Below are 22,235 nucleotides of genomic sequence, written 5' to 3'. Positions count from 1 at the left end.
ATTGCAGGCTAACTTTTCCAACAGCAGCTTCTGAATCTGGGGGCCTGCCTCAGACAGCAACCATCTGGTTGTCAGAGGAAGCAAACACCTACAGTTCTGAATGAAGCTGATGCAGACTGATTGAAAATCAGTGTTAGCATACAGAAATGGTCTTGGCCACCAACAGAGCCTAAGATTTTTTATATTAAGATCATTTATAGAGTAGACATGCAGTTCAACTGGCGTTGGTAAAGGTCTCTAGAGCATGCACATTAATGGCTGTTATGCTAAGCCCACTGAAAGTGTCCTGCAAACACAAGGGGCATTCTGACAGGATTTTATTTTTGTTTTTTTCTAGAAGTAATGTGGGATATAACTGCTGCAGCAGCTTCCAAAGTTATGGACATTCCTGCCACACTGAATTACTCCACTTTGTTCTTGGGGAATTATTGCTAACGGTTCTCTGTGCCAGTGGTTATATTCAAGTCTACAGAGTTATTCCATCACACTCCAGTAGTCTGTTCGGCTGCTCAGTGCTTAATAGAGGTCTTGACAGATCAGGCCCATAAAATGGCAAAAGCAACATCACAGGAATGTGCAATCTGCAGTTGTAGCACAGAGCTGCAGTGGGTTCACAGAGTCAGGCCAGATGAAAAGATTAAATTTTGACCAAATGATTAGAATTTCATCCAAGAGAAGGGAAAAGAAACATGAGAAAAACTCTTAGAAAACTCTAAAATGTAATTTTTGTTAGACTTAATTGTTCTGCACTTTAACTGAGACCAGCTGTGATTTGCAGACCCATGCATGTGTACAGGCAATAAGATTTGGCAGATCTAATAAAAGGAATGGTACTGCAGCACAGTTCTACAGCACACATTGCTGCAGAAGCACAAAGTTGATGTGGTTTTTATCTAACGTATATATTTTACATATACTCACTCTCAGATACTTTGCAACTCCAAGCTTCTGTCAGCAGAATGAGCCTTATGTACCCAAAGCACATTCAAGGACATTGAAAGGTAAACTACTGTTGATGTCCTCATGAATTGTGTTTTTTTGAACAAGCGATCAGGGAAAAATATGCATTATTTCCTATTAACTGCACTAGGTCAAACACACAGTGTTGTACAACTTCAGCTTTCACATGCATGGAGTTTCCATTTTGAGTGTGATTATATTTGCATTCCTACTGATTACTGCAGCATTCTGCAAATATCTGAAAACAACTACCCTGGTGACATCAATATAAGAATACTGGATTTTTTCATATACAAAATACTATGAATACCTGTTCAGAAAGAGCTAAAGATACCAAAAAGAGAGGGTCTTGGCCCCTGCTGAAAGAAGTAGGGATGTTGCTAGACAGTCAGGAGCTGGATAAAGCTGCACAGGTGTGTGCAGTTCAGCCAAAACAGCTACATAGCTTTTACCTGTCTGAAATGAAACTTTGTTGTGTGGGGGTGTCTTTGTTTCTTTTGCCTGTTCAATGCTTATTATAGTTAAATGGACAGTGGAGAATGTTTTGTAATGAACAGTAAAACACTGCAAAGAAATACAGTCTGTGGTGCAACAAAGACTACTGGGTTAATTCAATGAGCAATATGTGGCACAGTAGCTACACACTGTTCTAAGTTTCCTATTGCTCAACAGAAACTAGCTAAAACTTCACATTCATCTGGTATTAACAATTTTAGGTCATTCTGAGCAATCTGATTGCAAATACAATTTATACATCTGATAAAATCTGTAAGTTAAGTTATCATGGCCACTGTCACACACCGTAGCCTCCATTATTTCCTATGTTCACCCTGTTCCAGTTTGACTCTGTTGAAATACTGATTCAAAGCTCAGACAAAACAGATGACACCAACTGTGCTGTGCTGCTAGCAATCAAATTGCCTATTTTTCTGATTTCATCACAGTCTGGAGCTGAAACGACTGAAAATGGACTGAATGTTAGCTGTGCATTTTCTCCCAAATGTACAGATGCGATCATAATTCAGGCAAAGATTAAGCCAGTCAGCTCTAAAACTGGTGGTCACAATGAACAGTAAATATCTGTGCACTAATTAATTGCCCACAGCATGATGATGTCAATCAAGCTGCATTATGGTTACTGCAGATGGGTCCTATGCTTGACAGCACAGCTGAAGGTATTCGTTCCTGAGGCTGCTTCAGTAATTAACTGCTTTGGGATTTCCTGGATCTACTCTACTTTCTGCAGTTAGCAGTCATCAGAGACTACAGAACTATGTAGCTCACTCTACACACAATCCAAGTCAAAATATTTGAAGATAGGATAGAAAGGGAAAGAGAGGATATTTAGAGAAATCTTGGAAATAAGGCACACAATAGAGACAATTACTGAAAAGAAAGATAAAGGAGATACGAAGTGAATAAAACATTGGAGAAGGCACAGTAAGAACAACCAAGACTAGCAGAGAATAGCCAAGGAGAAGTGGGAGAACAAGATAAAAACCCATTATGCATAATGTTTCCAGATCAGTCCCACTTCAATTTTTTGTTTAACAGATTCCATCTCATCTTATTGAAAATCCCTGGGTGAATTCACATCTATGACAAGTTGTATGACCTGAGAAAACTCATAGAATCTTATTAAAAAGTTTACACTGGGATAATAGTATTTTTCGCATAGGTTTGCCTCCAATTCCTTCATTCTTCTCTTGATGAGCCTATCACAGAACATTTTGATTTTAAGCACTCTAATGGAAAGAAATTAGGAGAAGTAGGAGGTTGTTCCAACAGTGTGTCAGATGAACATGTGCCAAGCTGCATGCCATTGGTCAGAAGCAGATGATGGCTCTTTTATGCAGAGCAAAGCCTACAACAGATGTTTACAGAAATGACAAATGTGGTAATACTAAATGTATCTGGAGAAAAATACTGTTTTCTAGGTATTCTAGACTATGTGAGACATTCAAGAAGGCTTTTTACTCCTGCTGTTTGCAGTAGTCAGTTGAAAGCTCATGCTCTCCTACCTTCCAAAGAAATTATCTTTCCCGTATTTCAGAGGTTGTCAAATAAATGGGCATACAAGTTCAGTATGACTGTATAGAAACCCTGCTCCCCGTTAGGTCTGCTGGAATAAGTTATAGCAAAAATTACATACTGAAATAGAAAACATAGCAGACTATCCACATTTAACATTTGGGTCCATCATCTACATTTCCAGTTACAGTGTATCAGACACAAGGTCACAAATATCAGTTTTATGAGCACTCTTGCTGGGCTCCTGAAATTCTCTTTCACCAGCCAGCTGTGTACAATACAAATACAAAATCTATTTCTAAAAACTTGAAGACTGCTCTCAAAATACACATATTTTAATTTTCCGTTGTTCTAGCAACTCACATTTTAAGTTTCTGTAAAAGTCTATGAAAACTAATATTTTTCAAGAAGTGCATTTACTAAAACAAATGTGACATTTATCAGCTTATTCTATGTTGTCTGAAACAACTTGAAGATTGTAAGAATCAAGTGACTATTTTGTATGAGATTACAGAAAGTTAAATTACCAACTAGCACCACAAGATGCAGCTAGAATAAATCCAGAGGTGCACTCACGTGCTAAACTTCTTACATAAATGAATTTATCTATTGTCACACAATCACTTGAGTTGGAAGGGACCTTTAAAGGTTGTATAGTCCAACTCCCCTACAATGAAAAGGGACAAATACAGCTTGATCAGGTTGCTCAACGACCCATCCAGCCTGACCCTGAGTGTCTCCAGGGACGGTGCATCCACCACCTCTCTGGGTAACCTGTGCCAGTGCTTCACTATCCTCTTTGTTAAAAAAACAAAACAAAAGAAGTCTTTTTCCTTATATCCAGTCTGTCTCCCTTCTTTTAGTTTGAAACCACTTCTCCTTGTCCTCAGAATGGACCCTGCTGAAGAGCCTGTCCTCTTCTATCCTACTGCACCTCCCATCACAGACCTCCAAATACATACCTTTCCAGCTTGCACAGAAAGGATGCTATGTGGACCATGTAAAAGGCCTTACTGAAGTCCAGATGGATGACATCAGTGGCTCTTCCCTTGTCCACTGAACAGAAGGCTACTAGGTTGGTTGGCCAGACAGGATTTGCCCTTGGTGAAGCTGTAGAGCCTACTCTAATTGGCAGATATGAAAGGCATGTCACCAGCTATGGCCTGTTAATAAACAAGAAGCAGATGGATGTCACCCTTCTAAAAAAAATCATGTTTCACAGAACCATAGGATTGTTTGAGTTGGAAGGGGCCCTTGAAGGTCCTCTAGCCCAACTTCCCTGCAACGAATAGGGACACAGTTAAACGAGGTGCTCAATATATAAAAAAGAAAGCTCTGCTTTCACCACATTCTGCTATATTCCTAGTGATTAAGTTATCCATTTAGCCTTCTCACTTTTCTATGACAGGTTTTGTCAGTCACTGTAACTCAGCTGATTTCAGCAACTGATGATTTGACACAAACTAAGTAGAATGTTGTTAACTGCAATGTAACCAAGAAAAAAAAAATTGAACTACTACTTAGGGATAGGTAATACCTTTTAATGGATAAAAATACTAAAGAGAAACTATTTTTCCACTTCTTCACCAAACAAAACAGGACAATGCTTTAAGGCAGTTTTTCCACAGTTTGGAAAAGCATAAATAAGCCTAACAACTGCTTAACAACTCCCTTAAGCAGCTTCCACGTGTCCAACCTGACAACGGAATCCTGCATCTAACCCTAAGATGTTTTCCCCTTCTTCTCCCAGTTGGTTCAGATTTGTTACAAACTGACAAACCTGGCAAGTCCAGGAGCAGATATTTTAACTGCCCAATCCCATTTACAAGTTCTATTTTCTCAACTTCAACAGGTTAAACAGAGGTGAAATATTCCTTTGAAGTAAAATGTGTGCTTCAGTGATATAAAAACACAGAAAATCCTCACTGGACAGAGCTCTTTTTATTAGAAGAAAAGCTAGAATTCAATAGAATCATAGAATTCTCAGAGTTGGAAGGGACCTCTGAGGGCCATCTGTCCAACCCTCCTGCAACGCACAGGGACACCACAGCTACACGAGGCTGCCCAGGGCCTGATCCAGCCTCACCCTGAAAGTCTCCAGGGCATCAATCACATTACTAAGTAACCTGTCCCAGTGCCTTGCACCCCCACTGTGAAAGACTTATACCTTATATCTAACCTAAATCTACCCTCCTTGAGCCTGAAGCCATTTCCCCTTGTTCTATCACCACAAGCCCTTCTAAAGAGTCCGTCCCCTCCTTTCCTGCAGCTCCCCTTCAGATACTGAAAAGCTGCTAATAGTTTCACAGCCTTCTCCAGGCTGAAGAGACCCAGCTCACGTCCACATCAGTGTAGTGTCACAGAGCTGATTCCATATGCTAGGTTTGCTGTTTTTTGTTCTTTTTTTTCCCTATGGGATCTCCGGTATCTAAGATGCACTTTACTCAGTATCTCACATAGTTCAGTGCCCACTTCCCTATTATCAAGTGGAAATTTTCAGATTTCTAGGGAAAGGTAGCCATTCAGCATTAAGCTGAATTAAAATCATTAATCAAAAGCAAGCGACAGAATTTTAGTGGAATTCTGGCTCATTGCACAATGTCTGCACTGTCACTGTATTTATTCAAAATGTTTCTGAAACTCAGCTGCTCAAACTGAAGTTGTCCAAGGCTACTCTTTCAAGATTGTATCTATTTTGCACCACTTGTGAAAATATACCCATACACAGCCAACTCACGTGTCTTAGAAAATCACCATCAAAGCATATCTATCTGCCATTGGAATCCTCTGGAGGTCCTGTTCCTGGGCATCACGACATCAGCAACCACAGCTCCTTCCCTCTCTAGGTTTTACACAGGATGCAGGAACTGAGAACAGGGGGGACAGAAGGTGAAAATATCCAATTTGATTTTGACTGCAGTAGCAAAAGAAATGTTTAGGACTACCAAGATTCATTTATTCTCAAACTAGATAGTGGACTCAAAATTTCTCCAGCTACACATTGCTGCTACCAACTAGATGGAAGCAGAGGGCTTATCTCACCTCCTTCTAGCTGTTTTCACTTAAAAGCACTGTGAAGGTTAAAGGGCTGTAAAAGCCTCAGTAGAAGATAACAAAACATGTACAGTTAGATTAGTGTCTCCCTCTTCACCATGATAAGAAAGGAAGCACCCTTTCCTCCTAACAGAAGTTCACACAGTGTTTTTCCACCACAAAGAACAGAGGAAACCAAATGAAAGGAACCCTAAAGTTACTTCTTCACAGTCTGAAGGTAAATGCTGACTATGTCTAAGCCATATAATCCGTGGCTTTTGTCAGTTTGAGAACTGTAACTTGGAACCATTTCAACACGCAGTCATCTTTTCAACTTCTCTTAAGAGTCAGGTTCTGCCATGTTTTTGTAGCAGTTGTATTTGAAGATGCTCGCCATCAAAAAACATCCTAACCCAGACTTCACTGGGAGAGCCACATTTCCTATTAAAACTACTAAAAATACTGTAAGGGCTACATAAACACACCGAAAGCACTTAAAAATCATCTTCCATGTAGTACACAGAAATATTGCTGAATTCATCTTTACTGAAATCACTAAAAAAGTACAAGCTTACCTTCTGCCATAGAGCTGTAAAACCCCAAAGCTAAGTGAAATAAGTTTCTCTCATATCTGGTGAAAGACAGAAATTCATACTGGGCATTTTTAGAACTTAGCTAGCTGTAACAAACAAATTACAATCAGCAAGAGGTCTGTTGTTTTTTTTAAATCTTTTTCCTAGGTGCATAGTGTTACAATACTCAAAATTAAAATAAACTTTCTGTAGTCACTAAAAAGCTTTTTTTTTTTCCCAATTTCTTTTTAACTCTTAAAATTTTCCTGTGTTATTACTGAATATTTTCTCTAAATCATTTATACCATGTTATGTAAGCACTTCCCTTGTAAAAAAACCAGGGCTTTATTAGTTACTCAGTACTTCAAGTTCATCTTAGTTGCCCACACAAAAGCAGACTGCCTGAGGAGTTGGGAAGTCCATTAGAAAAAGTTGTACCTCCATCAGTCCAGTCTAGCCAAGTAAAAAAAGAAGAAACACTAGAACACTAATTACAAAAGCCAAAGTAATTCTGTTCTTTCCTTTTGCCTCTCGGAATCTCACAGGAAACTGCACAAGCTGTAAGAATGTGCTTTTCAGACTAATGTGGGCATGAGCAGTGCTTTCAGATCACAAACTCTAGTTCATCAGGATGAGAAAATCAAATTACTTATCAGGCATCTGTGATACAAAATCTTATTCTTGAGATTAGAAGTCCAAAAAGCAGGAGTTATTACTAACATACTATTTTAATGAAATTTAGGAAGAATACATGTATTCTATTCAATGTAAGCACTGATGGAAAGCATATTCTTGGAAAGCACATTGGTGGAATGCATTTTCAAATCTTTAGCAGGGCATGTTGTGATAAGACAAGGGGAAATGGTTTCAATCTGAAAGAGAGGAGATTTAGATTGGATTAATTTTTATTTTTTTTTTACAAAAAGGGTCGTGAAGCACTGGAGCAGGTTGCTCAGAGGGGTGGTGGATGCCCCATCCTTGGAGATGTTCAAGGTCAGGCTGGAAGGGTCTGAGCAACCTGATCAGGCTGTAGGTGTCTCTGTTCATCGCAGGGAAGTTGGACTACACAGTTGTTAAAGGTCTCTTTAACGTCCATTCCAACTCAAATGATTCTGTGATTCTATTATATGAAAACTATATATATGTGCACAATCATAAAAAAGTATACTAATTTAAGCTAGAGTACAGTAAATTTCTAAGAAAGCCCACAGTGTGCATCCTGATGTGGTTGGTGCATCAGATATCCTCTTTGCTCTGCCACCATGATTCACCAGCTGTGCTGCTGACGACAGCAGGAGCTACTTCTGCCAAACATTTCTATCTTGCAAGGGAAGGCAACCTAAATCAGTGTCAGTAAAAGTATTGCTTATCCCAGATAAGAAATTTTGAAGAGACTCAGGTTCAGTCTACCTTAATGACAGTTAAAGTTCTATAAAGCTTTGATGATTTCCAAGTGCCACATATTACAGAAAATAGGACTCTTTCCCTTCTTTCAGAGATAAGCACGAGGCCTTAAACAATTCATCAATTTCTTTTAAATGATTCCACTTCTTACTTTAGTCCTGCGTGGTGAGATTAGCACAGTTAATAACAGAATTACATAAATGAAGACTGGACATTCTGGGCATGCTAATGGTGCTGTAAGGAGCAGCAGTAAACAAAAGCCTGAAGACTAACCCAGATGATCTGTGTACAAATGAAAACACTCCACAAATCTTATCACAATTTTATCCTCACATTTTATGCCATGTGCAGTTAAGACATCTGAAATGCACAAACCAGCCTTGCATAAAAGAGGTACTGATTGTAAAAGAAAAAATCAACGCAGTATTGGATCTGCAATAGCTAAAGAGATCACTCTGAGCAAATTAGAAAACTTCCACTCAAATTTAAAATTAATTTGATTTCACTGTACTCATTGTGGCAACTTCAACCACGTAGTAATTTCATACAAATATATTTTAATTTAATCATCATATTTTGTTCTGCATCTTGTAGAAACTAACCAGTGTGATACTTGAATCAGTGGTTTCCTTGTATACTGGCAGCACTAGCTCATACATGACAGCTGCAAAATGGCTGCATCTCCCTAAGGATTGAATCAGCCATGCACATCTTGGACTTATCTTGGACTTCAGAAAGCAAGAAAATGGATTAAATGGCCATCTCCCTCCTGGTTCCAAATAAAATTTGAGAATTTCACCTTTGAAGAAACATGAAAAGCCTTCATCTTGAGTACCAGCTTCGGTTGGTGTAAATATTCTTAGAAATATGAACTTTGAAGCCATAACCCTAACTTACCTAGCTGTAGCTCCAAGAACTTTAAATTTACCCAGTCTGAAAGGTGAATGTGGTTATATTTAAGGATAATGTCATGTGGACAGTCATATTCTAACAGAAGAAGCCAAAGAATAAAATGAGAGTGCCTATTCCACCTTCTCAAGACATAAGGCAAATATATGATTTGGCACTGCATTCACAAATGTGAAAATCCCTAAAGGAAAATGCTATACAGGATTGTCTTACTTAACGTGTGCCAAGCTTTGGCTACCGTGCTTAAAGAACTACGTATGGATTTCATCCTGCATTAGCTTCAGATCAAAAGCTTATGAAAACAAATACCACTATTAAAAGTAAAATGAACCTAAAGGCTGTTTTAACAATAATTCTTCACACAATGAGAATGTTTTTAAGAACACATCAATAAATCACTGCATCTACAGCACATTTCGGATATACTGCATATACAGGGCACAGATTTTAGGATTGTGTTGCAGAACACTTCTTGGTGGATTCAGGTATTCGTATCTCCTGTAATGCTCTCAGTACAGGCAAACAGATGAAACTGAAAGTAATTGTGTATCAGAACACCCAGATTTGCTGGGAAATCTGATTTGTTGGAAAGTCAACAAGAAAGAAAAACCAAATTAAGGGTAAGTTTGCTCTTTTTGTGTTCCATGCAACCACAGCCAAACTGTTACTGGTATCTCCAGAGATATTACAGTCTGCAATATAAAATGCTTGCAGTTCAGCCAACAATGCAGAGAATATTTTCTGATACATCTATTTTTGAAAGCAAAAGATTAGTAAGCCCAACCGATGCGCGAGACATCAGCCACATCCTTCTCTTTCAAAAATATCAGACTTGGCTTGTTGAGAATCAACTAGAATTTTAATAGGTGCCCATCTCTGCAAGGTATTTTGCATGGATTTGCTTTTATTTTTGCAGTATGTAGGCAACTGGAATAACGTTAAAAAAAAAGATCTTGCAGTAATCTCCTGACTGTCTTTGGCTACATAGAGTTGAATATTTAATTGCCAACCCCTCAAATTAAGCTATGTTAACTCAAATTAAACTATGTTAACATTAACAAAGAATCATAGAATCATAGAATCACCAAGGTTGGAAAAGACCTAAAAGATCACCCAGTCCAACCGTTCACCTATTCCCAACAGCTCCCACTAAACCATGTCCCTCAACACAACATCCAGCCTTTCCTTGAACACCCCCAGGCTCGGTGACTCCACCACCTCCCTGGGCATCCATTCCAGTGCCTGACCACCCTTTCTGAAAAGTAATACTTCCTAACATCCAGCCTGAATCTCCCCTGCCGTAGCTTGAAGCCATTCCCCCTGGTCCTATCACTGATGACACGAGAGAAGAGGCCGACCCCCAGCTCACTACAACCTCCCTTCAGGAAGTTATAGAGAGCAATGAGGTCTCCCCTGAGCCTCCTCTTCTCCAGGCTGAACATTCCCAGCTCCTTCAGAAACCATTTTCAGAACAGAGACTCAACACTGGTCACCTATCACCTAAGCAACAGACACATCAGTAGGTTCAGCCTTTGGTATTCAGTGCTTTCTCACACAACACCTGGGCAAGGTCTGGAAGACAAAACACAGCACAGGCAGTTCCTGTTATCTGAATGATGCCACCCTCTTTCAGGGAAGAAAACCATGCAAGTTGCATGATGACATTTGGTCTCAAGGCCAAAGAATCAATTGCTCTAGCTCCTAGTGGAGAAGTCAGTTGTACCTTGGAACAACAGCATTCCTAATTTCAAAAGATTACAATTAACTGAATCTCATTTCAGAGAAATAAACAAACATTTCTAGGTGTGTAAATCAGCACCTAACTTTCACAGATCTGGGGACAAAAAAGCAGATTTGTAACATGATTTTTACCCAAAGGGCATCACTTTATGCTGATTGGAAGAACTGTAACATCAATATCTGGATGAACATAGAGGAGTGAAAACAGAACAGAAAAAAAGCTGCAAGCTGGATGAAAACAAAATGCAGCTAGGAAACTTTCCACGTATTCAGAAGAGAATGTCTCCAAGTCAGTGCAGAGAAGAGAGACCTTCAGCCAGCCTCTAGGGGAGTCACCATGGGGTCATCAGTCATAGCAGATTGGTGCAGCTGCATGGGAGTTTGATTGATAACTATGAAGTCATCTCCCTAAAGGCTGACCAAAAGCACTCATTTTTATTCACTGTGTCAGATGAGCTTTTTTTTTTTTTTTGACAGCAGCATAAGAAACTGAACTGCATTATAAATTGGAGAGAAAAAGGAAAAGTGATGAAATAAAGAGAAGTTTACTTTACAACATAAATGAAGATTCTAATGAAGAAAATGAAGATTAAATGTCTAACAACAAAATAACGTTCAAAACTTAGGATCTGCTGCCAATTTTTTTCTAGGAACTAAATTCCTCAGTGTATTCTTACTGGTTTCTGTAACAGCTGATCAAAGCCATATGCTAATATTTTAAAAACAAGATAGGCTTATGAAACACTCCAGCATATTTTACATTTCAGGCTGAGAGTTCTCACACCAGGGAGCACTGCGACCACAAAACAGGGAAGACATTTACTTCGTCTTTAGTTCTACCTAAGTTTTAGTTCTATCCATTGGGTTGGTGGATGGTGGTAACTGGAAAACAGTTCTACCTAATTGACTTGTGGGAGCCAGAAGAACAACTGATGTGTGACATGTTAGAAGGAGTGCGCTGTCGTAAAGGGAGGAAAAGCAGGTACAACAGAATGCTGTCAGCTGTCTTCAGCAAGAAATGAGGAGGTAGAAATCCGTGCAACCACCTCAGCAAAAGACGACACCTAATGCTTACATCTGATGTTTATGTTGAAATGCACTGAAGCTCATCTGTTTGTGATCTAGAGAGGGTGTACAGTATGACCAATAATTTTCACATGTCATTAGAAACATTTCTCATGTCATTTTGGACGACAAAGAATGAATGGTGGTTGTGATTACTACTTTTTTGCCCCTATCTGGAAAGTAACTGATATCACAGAGTTGAGAGGAAAACAAACCTTCCTGTCAGAGCCCTAGACTTGTTTTTTTGCAGGTAATGTTTTCTAGCAGACTAAAATTCAGAAAACTCAGGAAAAAAAGGCTCAGATTCATCAACATTGAAAATCCCTGTTTAATTCTAACTGCTTAGCAATCTAGGGCTTAAGCACAGTACATGCATAAAGTGAATGAACAGACAGCATTATTCATCACAACTGCCACCAAGACAGATGTGAAAGCTCGTTGAAAGCAAAGGAGTTATGCAGGGGTGGCCTCAAGCAGTTCACTTCTGAAGTGGACTGGTGCTCACTGAGGAAATCAGGCCAATCAAAGGCAGCACAATACTTTATATGGACAAGGCACATCTCATCCAGGAAGGGAATTCCCATCCCCATACTGCCAAATACTTACGTGTTTAATCTGCTAAATCTACTATCACTGAGTTTCTGGAAAATATTTTACGTACTTTCTTCATCAAATATCCAGGAAAGAAAACATGTGAAACTCTTCTGTTTCAAGATGCGACAGAAAGAAATTCATAATCTTGATAAACAGCTCAGTTCAGGAATGGAACAAGCAGGCTGTAGTAAAGTAATCCTAACTTGTTACAAAGCACAGAAACTTATGACACAACAAAAATGTAGCAAAATATACGTGAGTAAGCTTGAGAATGCCAAGGCCAAAACTTCGGTGAACTTGGCACTAATAATGATTAGGAATATTTAAAATAATGCCAGGAAAAATAGGCTGAAATTTCTTACTGTAGCAGAAGCTTCATTCAGTCGCTTTCATGTCACATTAAATGAAGGCAAAATCCAAACTAGAATCATATCCTAATAGTTGGAAACACGAATGAAAATGAGTTGTTCTATTTCTACAAAATGACAGTTCAATTTCCAATTCTTTACCAGTCTTAAAATTAAATTCTGTAGGTATGATATTGGACAATGAAGCAGCACTGAGCTGAAAACCACTGCATGTTGGTGGAGATCTTTTGGTAGAATCAACATTAATATTTGTGCAGGGCTAGGGTTAGGGTTTTGATAATCTGACTACTTTCTGTGCTAAAGATAAGGGGGATTACGGCTAAAGATGAAGATTCCTGGTGTAGGGAACCTGCTTTGGCAGGGGGGTTGGACTCGATGATCTCTGGAGGTCCCTTCCAACCCCTACAATTCTGTGATTCTGTCATAAGAAGTTGCTCTGAAATTGCAGTGAATTAGCTTCACAACTTGCAGTGTTGCAGTGCTCTCAGTCAGATTCGATGAAGCACACACACCTTTCAAGAGAAACATACTCCTGTTTACTGCACAGAAACTGCACATAATTGCATGGACTGTGGCTGTGATTTAGCTCAATTGTCCATAAGTACAAAGCATACAGGAAATTATACTATGGAACAGAAACCAATTGTTGGTTTGTTTTTTTTTAATTATTGAACATTCAGTCTAAACAGTTCATTTGACATCAAATACATATCTGTATACCCACTCCAATAAATATATATTTAAAAAACAAACAAACAACAACAAAAGACACCATGGAAAACAGAATGCAATCCTACCAAAATTCTGAGGCAGACAGGTGGATCAGACACCAACTCTAGCTCAGCTGGTAATAACCTGTGACAGCAGCAGGAACTGCTTGTTTAGAGGGGAAAGGCTGATTAAATAGTTACATCTGAGAGGGAAGAAGAAGGCAGAAAAAAATTGTGCAGTGCACTTAACTGTCATCACGCATAAAGCAATTCATCCCAAACTAACTGATGAGGTAAAAGAACATTTACCTCTGGGCAGAAGGGAGACCCACAGATTCAAAATGAAAAAATAAAGCATACCCCAGGAAAAATATGAAATGCAATACACTGTGTTCAGAGCACACTCAGAATAATTCCATCAAATAACTATTTAATACAGCAGGGATACAAGGAACAGTACATTCTCAAGAGCTGTCTTTTTAACAGCAGTGTAGTCACACTTCATTTAATCTGCCCTCTGTTGAAAAATAATACTCCACCATTATTCCTGATTTATCTAATGACCAATCACCAGGTCTAATACTTTAATAAAATAAAATTGTGAAAGTTATGCTGATGGCACAAGTGCCAAAACATTCCTTGCTCCAATAAATGGGCATTGTTTTCTCATCTGTCTTACAGAAAAATGGTATTATGTCTCATGTTATGCCAACTCTGATAGAAAAATGCAGTATATCCAGGCAAAAATATTCTTACGGTAGTCATTTACAAAAATGAACTGGTGACATCAAACTTCTATGGAGCTCTAAGACTTCCTCAACATAGTTAGTAACACCCATGACCAGTTGGTGGAAAGTCAATCTTTTCCTTTCCCCAGAATCTAGCATGTCAATTTATATCATTCTTAGGGCTTTGAGCTCAGCCTAAACAGCTCAGTTCAGCTGTTCTAAGAACAGCAAAGATGTTCTAAGAACAGCAGACAGTCCATGCTAACAAACATATTCAGAGGTACAGAATACAAAGGGAAACCAAAAATCTTCACATCCACCAGGACTCCCAGCTACTCTCCAAATCATACTTGCATCACGAACACAATCCAACTGCAATGACATCACGATGCTTCAAACATGCTGATGTTCCAAGAGAATGGCTTCATCACCAATACACATTTCCTGCAATTCAGAGGTAAGGCTCGATGCCCACTGAATCACAGAAATTTAAACAAAACATTGGAGCAGAGCTACGTTAGTAAATTGTAAAGATCTTTGACAAATGCAAAGATCTGGATTTCTTGTTAGTATTTCACACGTAAAGATTTATGTCCTATTTCCCTTCACATATGAACAAGTCCTGGAAAATATTTCCAGAAATTATACCCATTGAAGATTAATTTACTCGTAAATGTTTAAAATGCTCCATCTGTGTTAACAAAGTCATTCATATGTTAGCCCATAAGGGAGTGCCTGCAGGGCCATCACTACAGCTACAAAGCACACGCCTGTGATCACTCTCCAGAAAGACGAGAGACGCTGCGAAAACTGAAGACTGAGTTTGGAAATGCAGCATGCTCTTCCAATCTGATATCTCCCCTGCATGCTGGCCACAAAACAGATAACTGCAAAACATGTATTAAGTGAGTTATTACCAGGTGACCAACAGGAACTATGTAAATACTGAGCAGACTGTTCAAAACCCACCAGGTTCCTGAGCAACTGACTTGACAGTAACTTATCATGAGGTAAGCTGTGTCAACAAGGCTGCTTTGTAGTTTATTTAAAATGAATTGTTATAAAATGTAAATTCAGTAAATTTCAAATAAAAACTAATGCCAAGTAATTAATTGTCACTGTTAAAGTGCTGAGGGACCCACTGGAACCCAGTGAAATATAGGGCTGCTAAATAACAAAGAATGATAGAATCATAGGACCACCAAGGTTGGAAAAGACCTCCAAGATCAACCAGTCCAACTGTGAACCCATGACCAATACTTCACACTAAACCACATCCCTCAGTACAACACCTAATCATCTCTTTAACACCTCCAGGGATGGTGACACCACGCCTCCCAGGGCTACCTGTGCCACTGCCTGAGCACTCTTTCAGAGAACAAACTGTTCCTAACACCCAACCTGAACCTCCCCTGGTGCAACTTGAGGCCAAAATGTAATGCTTTCACATAAACATGTTCTGGATCTGACACTATTCCACTGTAGGTAGCTTCATTTTGGCGGAACCAAAAAAACAGCTCAAAACAGACCATTTAGGCAGGAAGATCCATTTTGCACTGTTGGATCTACCTGTGTATTTTTCCAATCCACTTCCAAGTACCCAAATCTCAAACAGCTCTTTGCATTGTTCAGTAATCTTCATGTTTGAGAGAAACACTGAGCTTGTGAGTTTAAAAAGATAGCTACAAACTGCTTCAGCTTAGGGATTCTTCGTTACTGCCAGCCGCACTCAGCACCACCATAAGACGGGGTACCTTCTATTATTCAAAACTTTTCATGCAGGATACAGTTATTAATTACCCATATGCTGTTAATTTTGCCTGTTCTAATGAATGTGCAGCCAGTCACAGACATGCATGAAACAGACTGCGTTGTAAAGTTATTACACCACCAAAATACACCAAATGCTGTATTTGAGAGAGATTCTAGTTATACAAAGGATTCCTTTTAAACTTTCGTGAGACTAACACCAGGACTTACATGAACAAACACAAAAGGTCTCTTCCAACCCCTGCAATTCTGTGATTATATGTGAAGATTTAATGCAGAGCAGATGTAAAATAAATAAAATCAAGCTAATCTTGAATTTTAAAACTTAAGCTAATGAAAGTCATGGGGAAAAAAAATGACATGAATGACCCCCATAACTTCCTGAAGAAATGGCTTTCTCCGTTTTTTTGCTTGTTTGTTTTTTGAGACTGAAAGTAAAAGAAGACATAAGCTGACAAAATGAGTTTCTTTGGGAATGGATTTCTTTAATATGAAACTCCTCCAACAACCTCCACTTTCAAAACACTTCCCAAAGCATTTCAGTACACACAGATCCCAGATTCTCCTTCACCCTAGCTGCTCCACAGTCATGCCTTCAAAGGTGTACTGGCTTTGCTTAGGAACCTACACGGCACTGGCACAAGAAGCAGGTCTGGACATTCCATTGCAGGAAATTTCATACTTCACTGCTACCTTTCTGTCTTCCCAGGGGCTGTTTCAGCAGTCCTGCATGTGCATCTTCTGTGACTGAAGTCCAGGTTATGTACAAGCTGCAAACAGCTCCATTTTCCATACACTTTCAGTAAATGAGAACAGTAAGTTGAATATTATTTTGCAGCAAACGAATGCTGTGCCTTACCATCAGAAAGGTGGCAATTATGTATAAATTTGGAGTATTTTGCATCCATTCAAATAACACCACTCTATAAACAGAAATAATACGTAAGACTTATATAAAAACATCAAACTACTATTTAGATATTTTAACTCCAGGGTCTTGATTTGCAAATCTCTGCCATCAACTGAGTTATTTGAAAGTTATGTTTGCTACAGTCAACAACATTGTTGGAGGCAAACATATTTCTCTTTTCCCCAGCTGCAGAAAGACAAGAAAGACAGAAAGACAGAAAGACAGAAAGACAAGTATTTGTGTTCCAAAAGGTCTCTCTAAAACGAATAAGGCAGGCCCCTTGTCACTCTCACAGCTCAGTAAATCCCATCACCACTGGCACATCCGCATTTTTAATCTCAATCTGTCAGCACAGCAGCACACCCGCATACTTACAGCAATATTCTGATTAATCCTACATTGCTATTACACTGTAAGCAGCCTTACAGAAACGACATGCTTTAGTATCCACAGATAATAGGCTGGCTTTCCAGGTAGTGTGCCCAGGCAGCAAGCACTGCAGAGGCTCCTGAGAAAGGCAGCAGAATGCAAAATGTGCTTGTTTAAAATGCTTGATGCCACAGGATATCAGATACATTGAGGTATCTGTCAAATTAAATGCAGACATCACATGTTAGGAAATGGTGGTATAGGCAAAGTGCAGATGAAGTCTTCAATACATATTCAGAAAAACTGCTCAATATTGCAGAAATTATTGGAAATAAAAGCAGGCAGACAAACTTATCACCAAATCATCACTAAATTTTCTCAAGGTTAGGAATCTCTGTTTAGAAATGAATTCTAAAAGTAAATCAGTGAAATTGCATTTTAAGTATAATGAAGTACCTTAACTGATCGCATTTGTGTTTTCGCTGTTTCCCATAGCAAATGTTGGGTTGATTTTTGTTTAGTTTCATTTTGTTTCACTTTCACATGCAGAATTGCAGAAAAAAAATACAGAAAAGAACTGCCCCCCCCCCCATCCAACATTTAATTAAGAGAGAAAAGAGCAGCGATCTCATTGCTCTCTGTTACACAAGGAATACACAATATAAAAACACCTTATCTTCTTTTGAAAGTGTTCAGTTACCTTCAAAACTCACAAACCACTTTGGTTGTAGTCAATGTAAATCCCACACTCACATGAATTTCACTCAAGGCAGTGACAACACACAAACTGCAATGTTCTCGTCAACACATTGACTTAGAGCTGTAACCATTACCTGCTTCAAAAACCTATTTTAATATTCCTCAGGAAGGAAAACAATACTCATACGTTATTATTACAGCTTCCGAAACCTAATCCTGGAAAGCACAAATCACCAAATCCAAAGAAAGAAAGCTACATGCTTCATGATAACCTACATGACACTTTGCTCATTAAAATGTTTGACATAGCTCCCACACCTGAGTTACCATGCTTCAGGTAGATCACACTTCAAATGCAGAGTTACATTTTGTGATACTTTGTGGTCTAGAACACAGACCTTAGGGCAGACTACAGGGCTTGCAGAGCAGAGGAAACAGGATTATTGTGACCTTCAACGCCCCTCAGCTGTTAGAGCATTTTTGAGAACAAACAGAAGAAATGAACATGAAAAAAAGGAAAGGAGGGTGAAGAATACTGTATGCTACATTTTCTTTGACTATAAACTTCATAAATTGCACGTCTTGTGGGGCTCCAAATAAAATGCACCAGCGGTCTTCAGAAAACCAATGCTATTAATTTCAACCAAGTGTTCATCCTGCTTTATAAAGACAAGACTTGATAATCAATAGTATTAATTATTCCTCAATTAAATGACATGCAAGAAGAATGGTATTACACGACAGGAAGTAACAAAAAACCACTGACTGCTGTAGCCTTGACAGGGAGCCCTGCAGGGCACCCAGAGCAACCCATCCACAAAGCTGGGCTCACTTCAGAGCTCAACCAGGCAACTCAGAAACCCGTCTCATAGGAAGGTGAGAGGCAGAAGAGCTCAAAAGTACAGCACCTTGTAGCTGCTTTGCACAGAAATACACTTCAGAACTCACTTTGTTCATATTCTGAACACCTACTTTACAGCTGAGCGCAGAACATATTTTTCAAATATGAATTTTAGAAAGGAAAAAAACAAATTATTTCTTCATTAATCCAGTACAATCTGGTCTATTTTTGCCACAACTAAATTACGTCCAACCGAATTATCTTGACAGAAAGCAAGAGACAAGACCATTAAAATTGTGATGAAAAGCAAGCGTACATTTTTAATCACGCAACCTTTTCACCAAGGAAGAATATCCACCTTCATGATTTTAACAAACACTTCAAGGAAACATTTCTCGGTTCCTCTTCCTCCTCTCCCTCCCAAAAAAAGGTTGTATTTACTGAATGTTTTCAACACGGCAGGAGCTAATGGCAACCCCTGGAAGTAGTTCTGCCCTCTTCAAGGCCTTCCAGTCTTAATGATTGTGCAGTATTTTCCGAAGTCTGCAAGCCTCATTTATTTGTTTTTAATCATGTTTCAAACCTCCTTAAAAATTACAACCTGTTGGACTGCAAATATACACACTACTGTTTAGAAGTTAGTCCCAGGGAAATAAGTACCAACAAAACAAGAAAAACTGAAGGATTACAGTCAGCCCATTCGTGTCAGTGGGATGCCATGAAGTCTAAAATATTATAATTTCAATTCTATTATTTATATTCATGCAAGGAACCATCTACTTGGAAGTACTGCAGCGATGGGATGTCCTTCAATAAGGTCTACAAACTGCATCAAAGGTAGCAAAGGCAACCATTGATGGATGCAAAAGATGGAACATCCTAACAACATTTTGGAGACTCAAACAACAGCTCTCTTTCCTCCCTTAAAACACTTAAAATGACAACTTCTCTAGGCCACTAAAAGCTCAAATCATCCGATATCTTGAGTCCTGCTCTCACCCTCTGGGCCAAAACATTTCATCCTCTGCTGAAATTATGGTCATCCTACAAAATTCTGATCTTGTTCTGAACAGGAACAAACTTCACCTTTCAAAAGCACAAGCTAAAAATTAGCTGAGCAAACAGTGAGTCGTCAAAACACCTGCTGATCTGAACAAGTGATTACTCATTTTCTTTAAAAAGTAGAACAGGCAGAGCAGCATCTGAAGTACAAACAGCAGTCACTCATGTTCTTCCTAGTCCCCTTTTATACTCTAAATGAGAGACTGCCAAAAGTGGTCTCTCTTTTAAAGAGTGCTTTAAAAGACAAGGCACAGAAGTCACACAGCACAGACAGCTTCAGCCAGGAACTGTTGTCAGGTTTATTAAACCTGACATTATTTCCTCAGTAGATGGGATATTAAAGAGGGAGGGTGCAGGTGAGGGAAGGAGAATAAAAGCATCTCTGTCAAACCAAAGAAGCAGTGAGCATATGCACTTGTGTCTTGACAGGTTATCCGGAAAGAAAAACCTGCATTCCATGATACTGCAGATTCAGTAAAATAGTCATTCTTATCTTAGTAATCTGAAGAGACAAGAGTCTATTTGAACAGCCTTCTGGAAGTGACATTACCTTTAAAACCATAATAAATTCTTAAGCAATCCCCGGTATTTCATGAAATACTATTGCTTTATCATGGACTATAAAAGGGAGGAGAAAAATGCTACTTGGGACAGAGCAGCCAAAAGCTCTCCCTGGGGAAAGCAGAGAGTTTTCTGTAAACAAGAGTCCAGAATGATTGTATGACAGCTACGTGATTCTGTTAGCAAGTGTCCAAACTTTGACTTCAGCATGTGTTCCTGCACTCACACCACGAGTCTCCTGGGTCTGTGCTGATCACTGAGAAAATGCCTCATTCATACTGAATTCAGGTGAATCAGGAGGGCAGCAGTTAGCCGTGCTCAGCATCATACTGTGCAATGATGCCTTTATGAGGGTATTCCAGGTTCAGATATCTGACAGGAGGAGAGCAGGAGAAGAAGTAACTCTGATTTTCTACATACTGACAATTTCTGTGTTTTGGACAGATTTTTTTTAAAAAGGCTACTTGGAACTTTGGAACCACAGTTTTGTTACTTTGTGTGGTGCATTAAATCTTGTATTTCTCTAATACAACAGCATCAGTTAAAGTCACTCTTCAGAAAGAAGGTGAAAAAAAAGATACAAGAAATTGACCAGATGAGGAGCAAGACCTCCTGTAGCCATCTTGCACCAGCACGCCTGAGATTATTTTTTATCTTGGGTACAAAGAGCTAAAATTGACTTGGCAAAAGATTTTCAGGATGATAGAAATAGATCAGTTTGATCTACGGGCCGAGTTTACAGCACACTTGTGCAGGGTGTAAAGGGAACTGCCCCTGCCTGCTGTAAGGCAACAGAATGAGAGAGACGAGGTCCCAACGCTGGGAAGAGCAAGGTGCTGGGCTCGTTGTTGCATTAGGATCTTCCCATTGCATCGCCACGCTGAAACTGTTTCGCATTTGGTGCGGCACAAAAAAAAAAAAAAAAAAAAGCTTTCTATCTCATCACTGCAACGTTTCGAAGCGATGCCACGGAAATAACAATCACAACAACCTGCAGACAGCCGGCTTTCACCCCGACCGCCGGCACGAAACCCGAGCGGCTCCACGACGCCAGGTCCAGCCGCGAGAAGCGAGGAGGGGGAACCGACCCGCTTTCCCCTCCCTTCATTTAAACCCCACCCCACCAAAGACAAGTCACCCCCTTACCTGATAATATCGTCGTTGTGCCCGAGGAAGAATTTCTGGCTGTGCTCTCGGGTGTTGTAAACCACGCCGACTCCGGCCACGAAGTAGACCACCTCCTTGCCCGCCGTGTAGTACAGGTTGTTGCGGCACTGGTGGCCCCTGTACCCGTAAACCCACTCCAGACGGAGCCGGCATCTGGGAGCCGTCCGATCCGCCATGATAACCAATCCCCTCTCCCCACTGGCACGCACGAAACGCGGCTCTGCCCCTCCTCTCCCCCACCTCCTCCTTCTCCCGTCGGGGTTTTCCCCTTTCGACTCGACGAATCTTCAGGTGGCGGCGCTTCGCGGCGACGGTAGTCGACGCCAAACGCGTCGGCAGCGCTGGGCGGTCAGCTCTGCGCCGCCACCATCAGCCGCCGCGCCGCGACCCGGCCGAGCGCCGCCAGCGGGGCCGCAAGCACGGCCCTACCACTCCCCCCGCCTCACCGCCACCTGCCTGCCTGCCTGCCTGCCTGCCCGCGCCTCCTCCGCCGCAGTTCCCGCCTGCTTTCCCCGCGCGGCGCTCCTCGGGCCGCTCTCCTCGCTGAGCTTTCTATCTTTGGGTCAAAGCTGAGAGGAGACCAAAAAAAAAAAAAAAAAATCACGAGGAAAAAAAAACCCAACGGCTCGCGTTTGTGAATGGCGGGATGCGCGCGTAGCGGACGCGCAGTCGGGGAGCGCTGCCTGGCTGCAGCCCGTGCTGCGCTGAGCCGTTCGGCGGCTCCCTGCCCTGCCCTCAGGGC

General features: G+C 40.2%; 1 protein-coding gene across 3 annotated transcripts in view; it reads right to left on the bottom strand.

The window, feature by feature from the left end:
* The window catches only part of EML6 (EMAP like 6), a 108,812-nt gene extending 87,134 nt beyond the window's left edge, over positions 1-21,678 (bottom strand). For all 3 annotated transcript variants that reach the window (XM_042811443.1, XM_042811452.1, XM_042811460.1), the window contains exon 1: positions 21,473-21,678. In XM_042811443.1, coding sequence (XP_042667377.1) covers positions 21,473-21,669 — 197 coding nt within the window. In that variant the 5' untranslated portion in view covers positions 21,670-21,678. The remainder of the gene's footprint in view (positions 1-21,472) is intronic.
* Positions 21,679-22,235: the final 557 nt, after the last annotated feature.

This window comes from Centrocercus urophasianus, unplaced genomic scaffold (assembly GCF_019232065.1).
Source record: "Centrocercus urophasianus isolate 14NV4802_14NV808 unplaced genomic scaffold, USGS_Curo_1.0 seq_10, whole genome shotgun sequence".
Lineage (NCBI taxonomy): Eukaryota > Metazoa > Chordata > Aves > Galliformes > Phasianidae > Centrocercus > Centrocercus urophasianus.
Note: the sequence above shows the minus strand (reverse complement) of the source record. Positions and strands in the feature narration are given on the sequence as shown.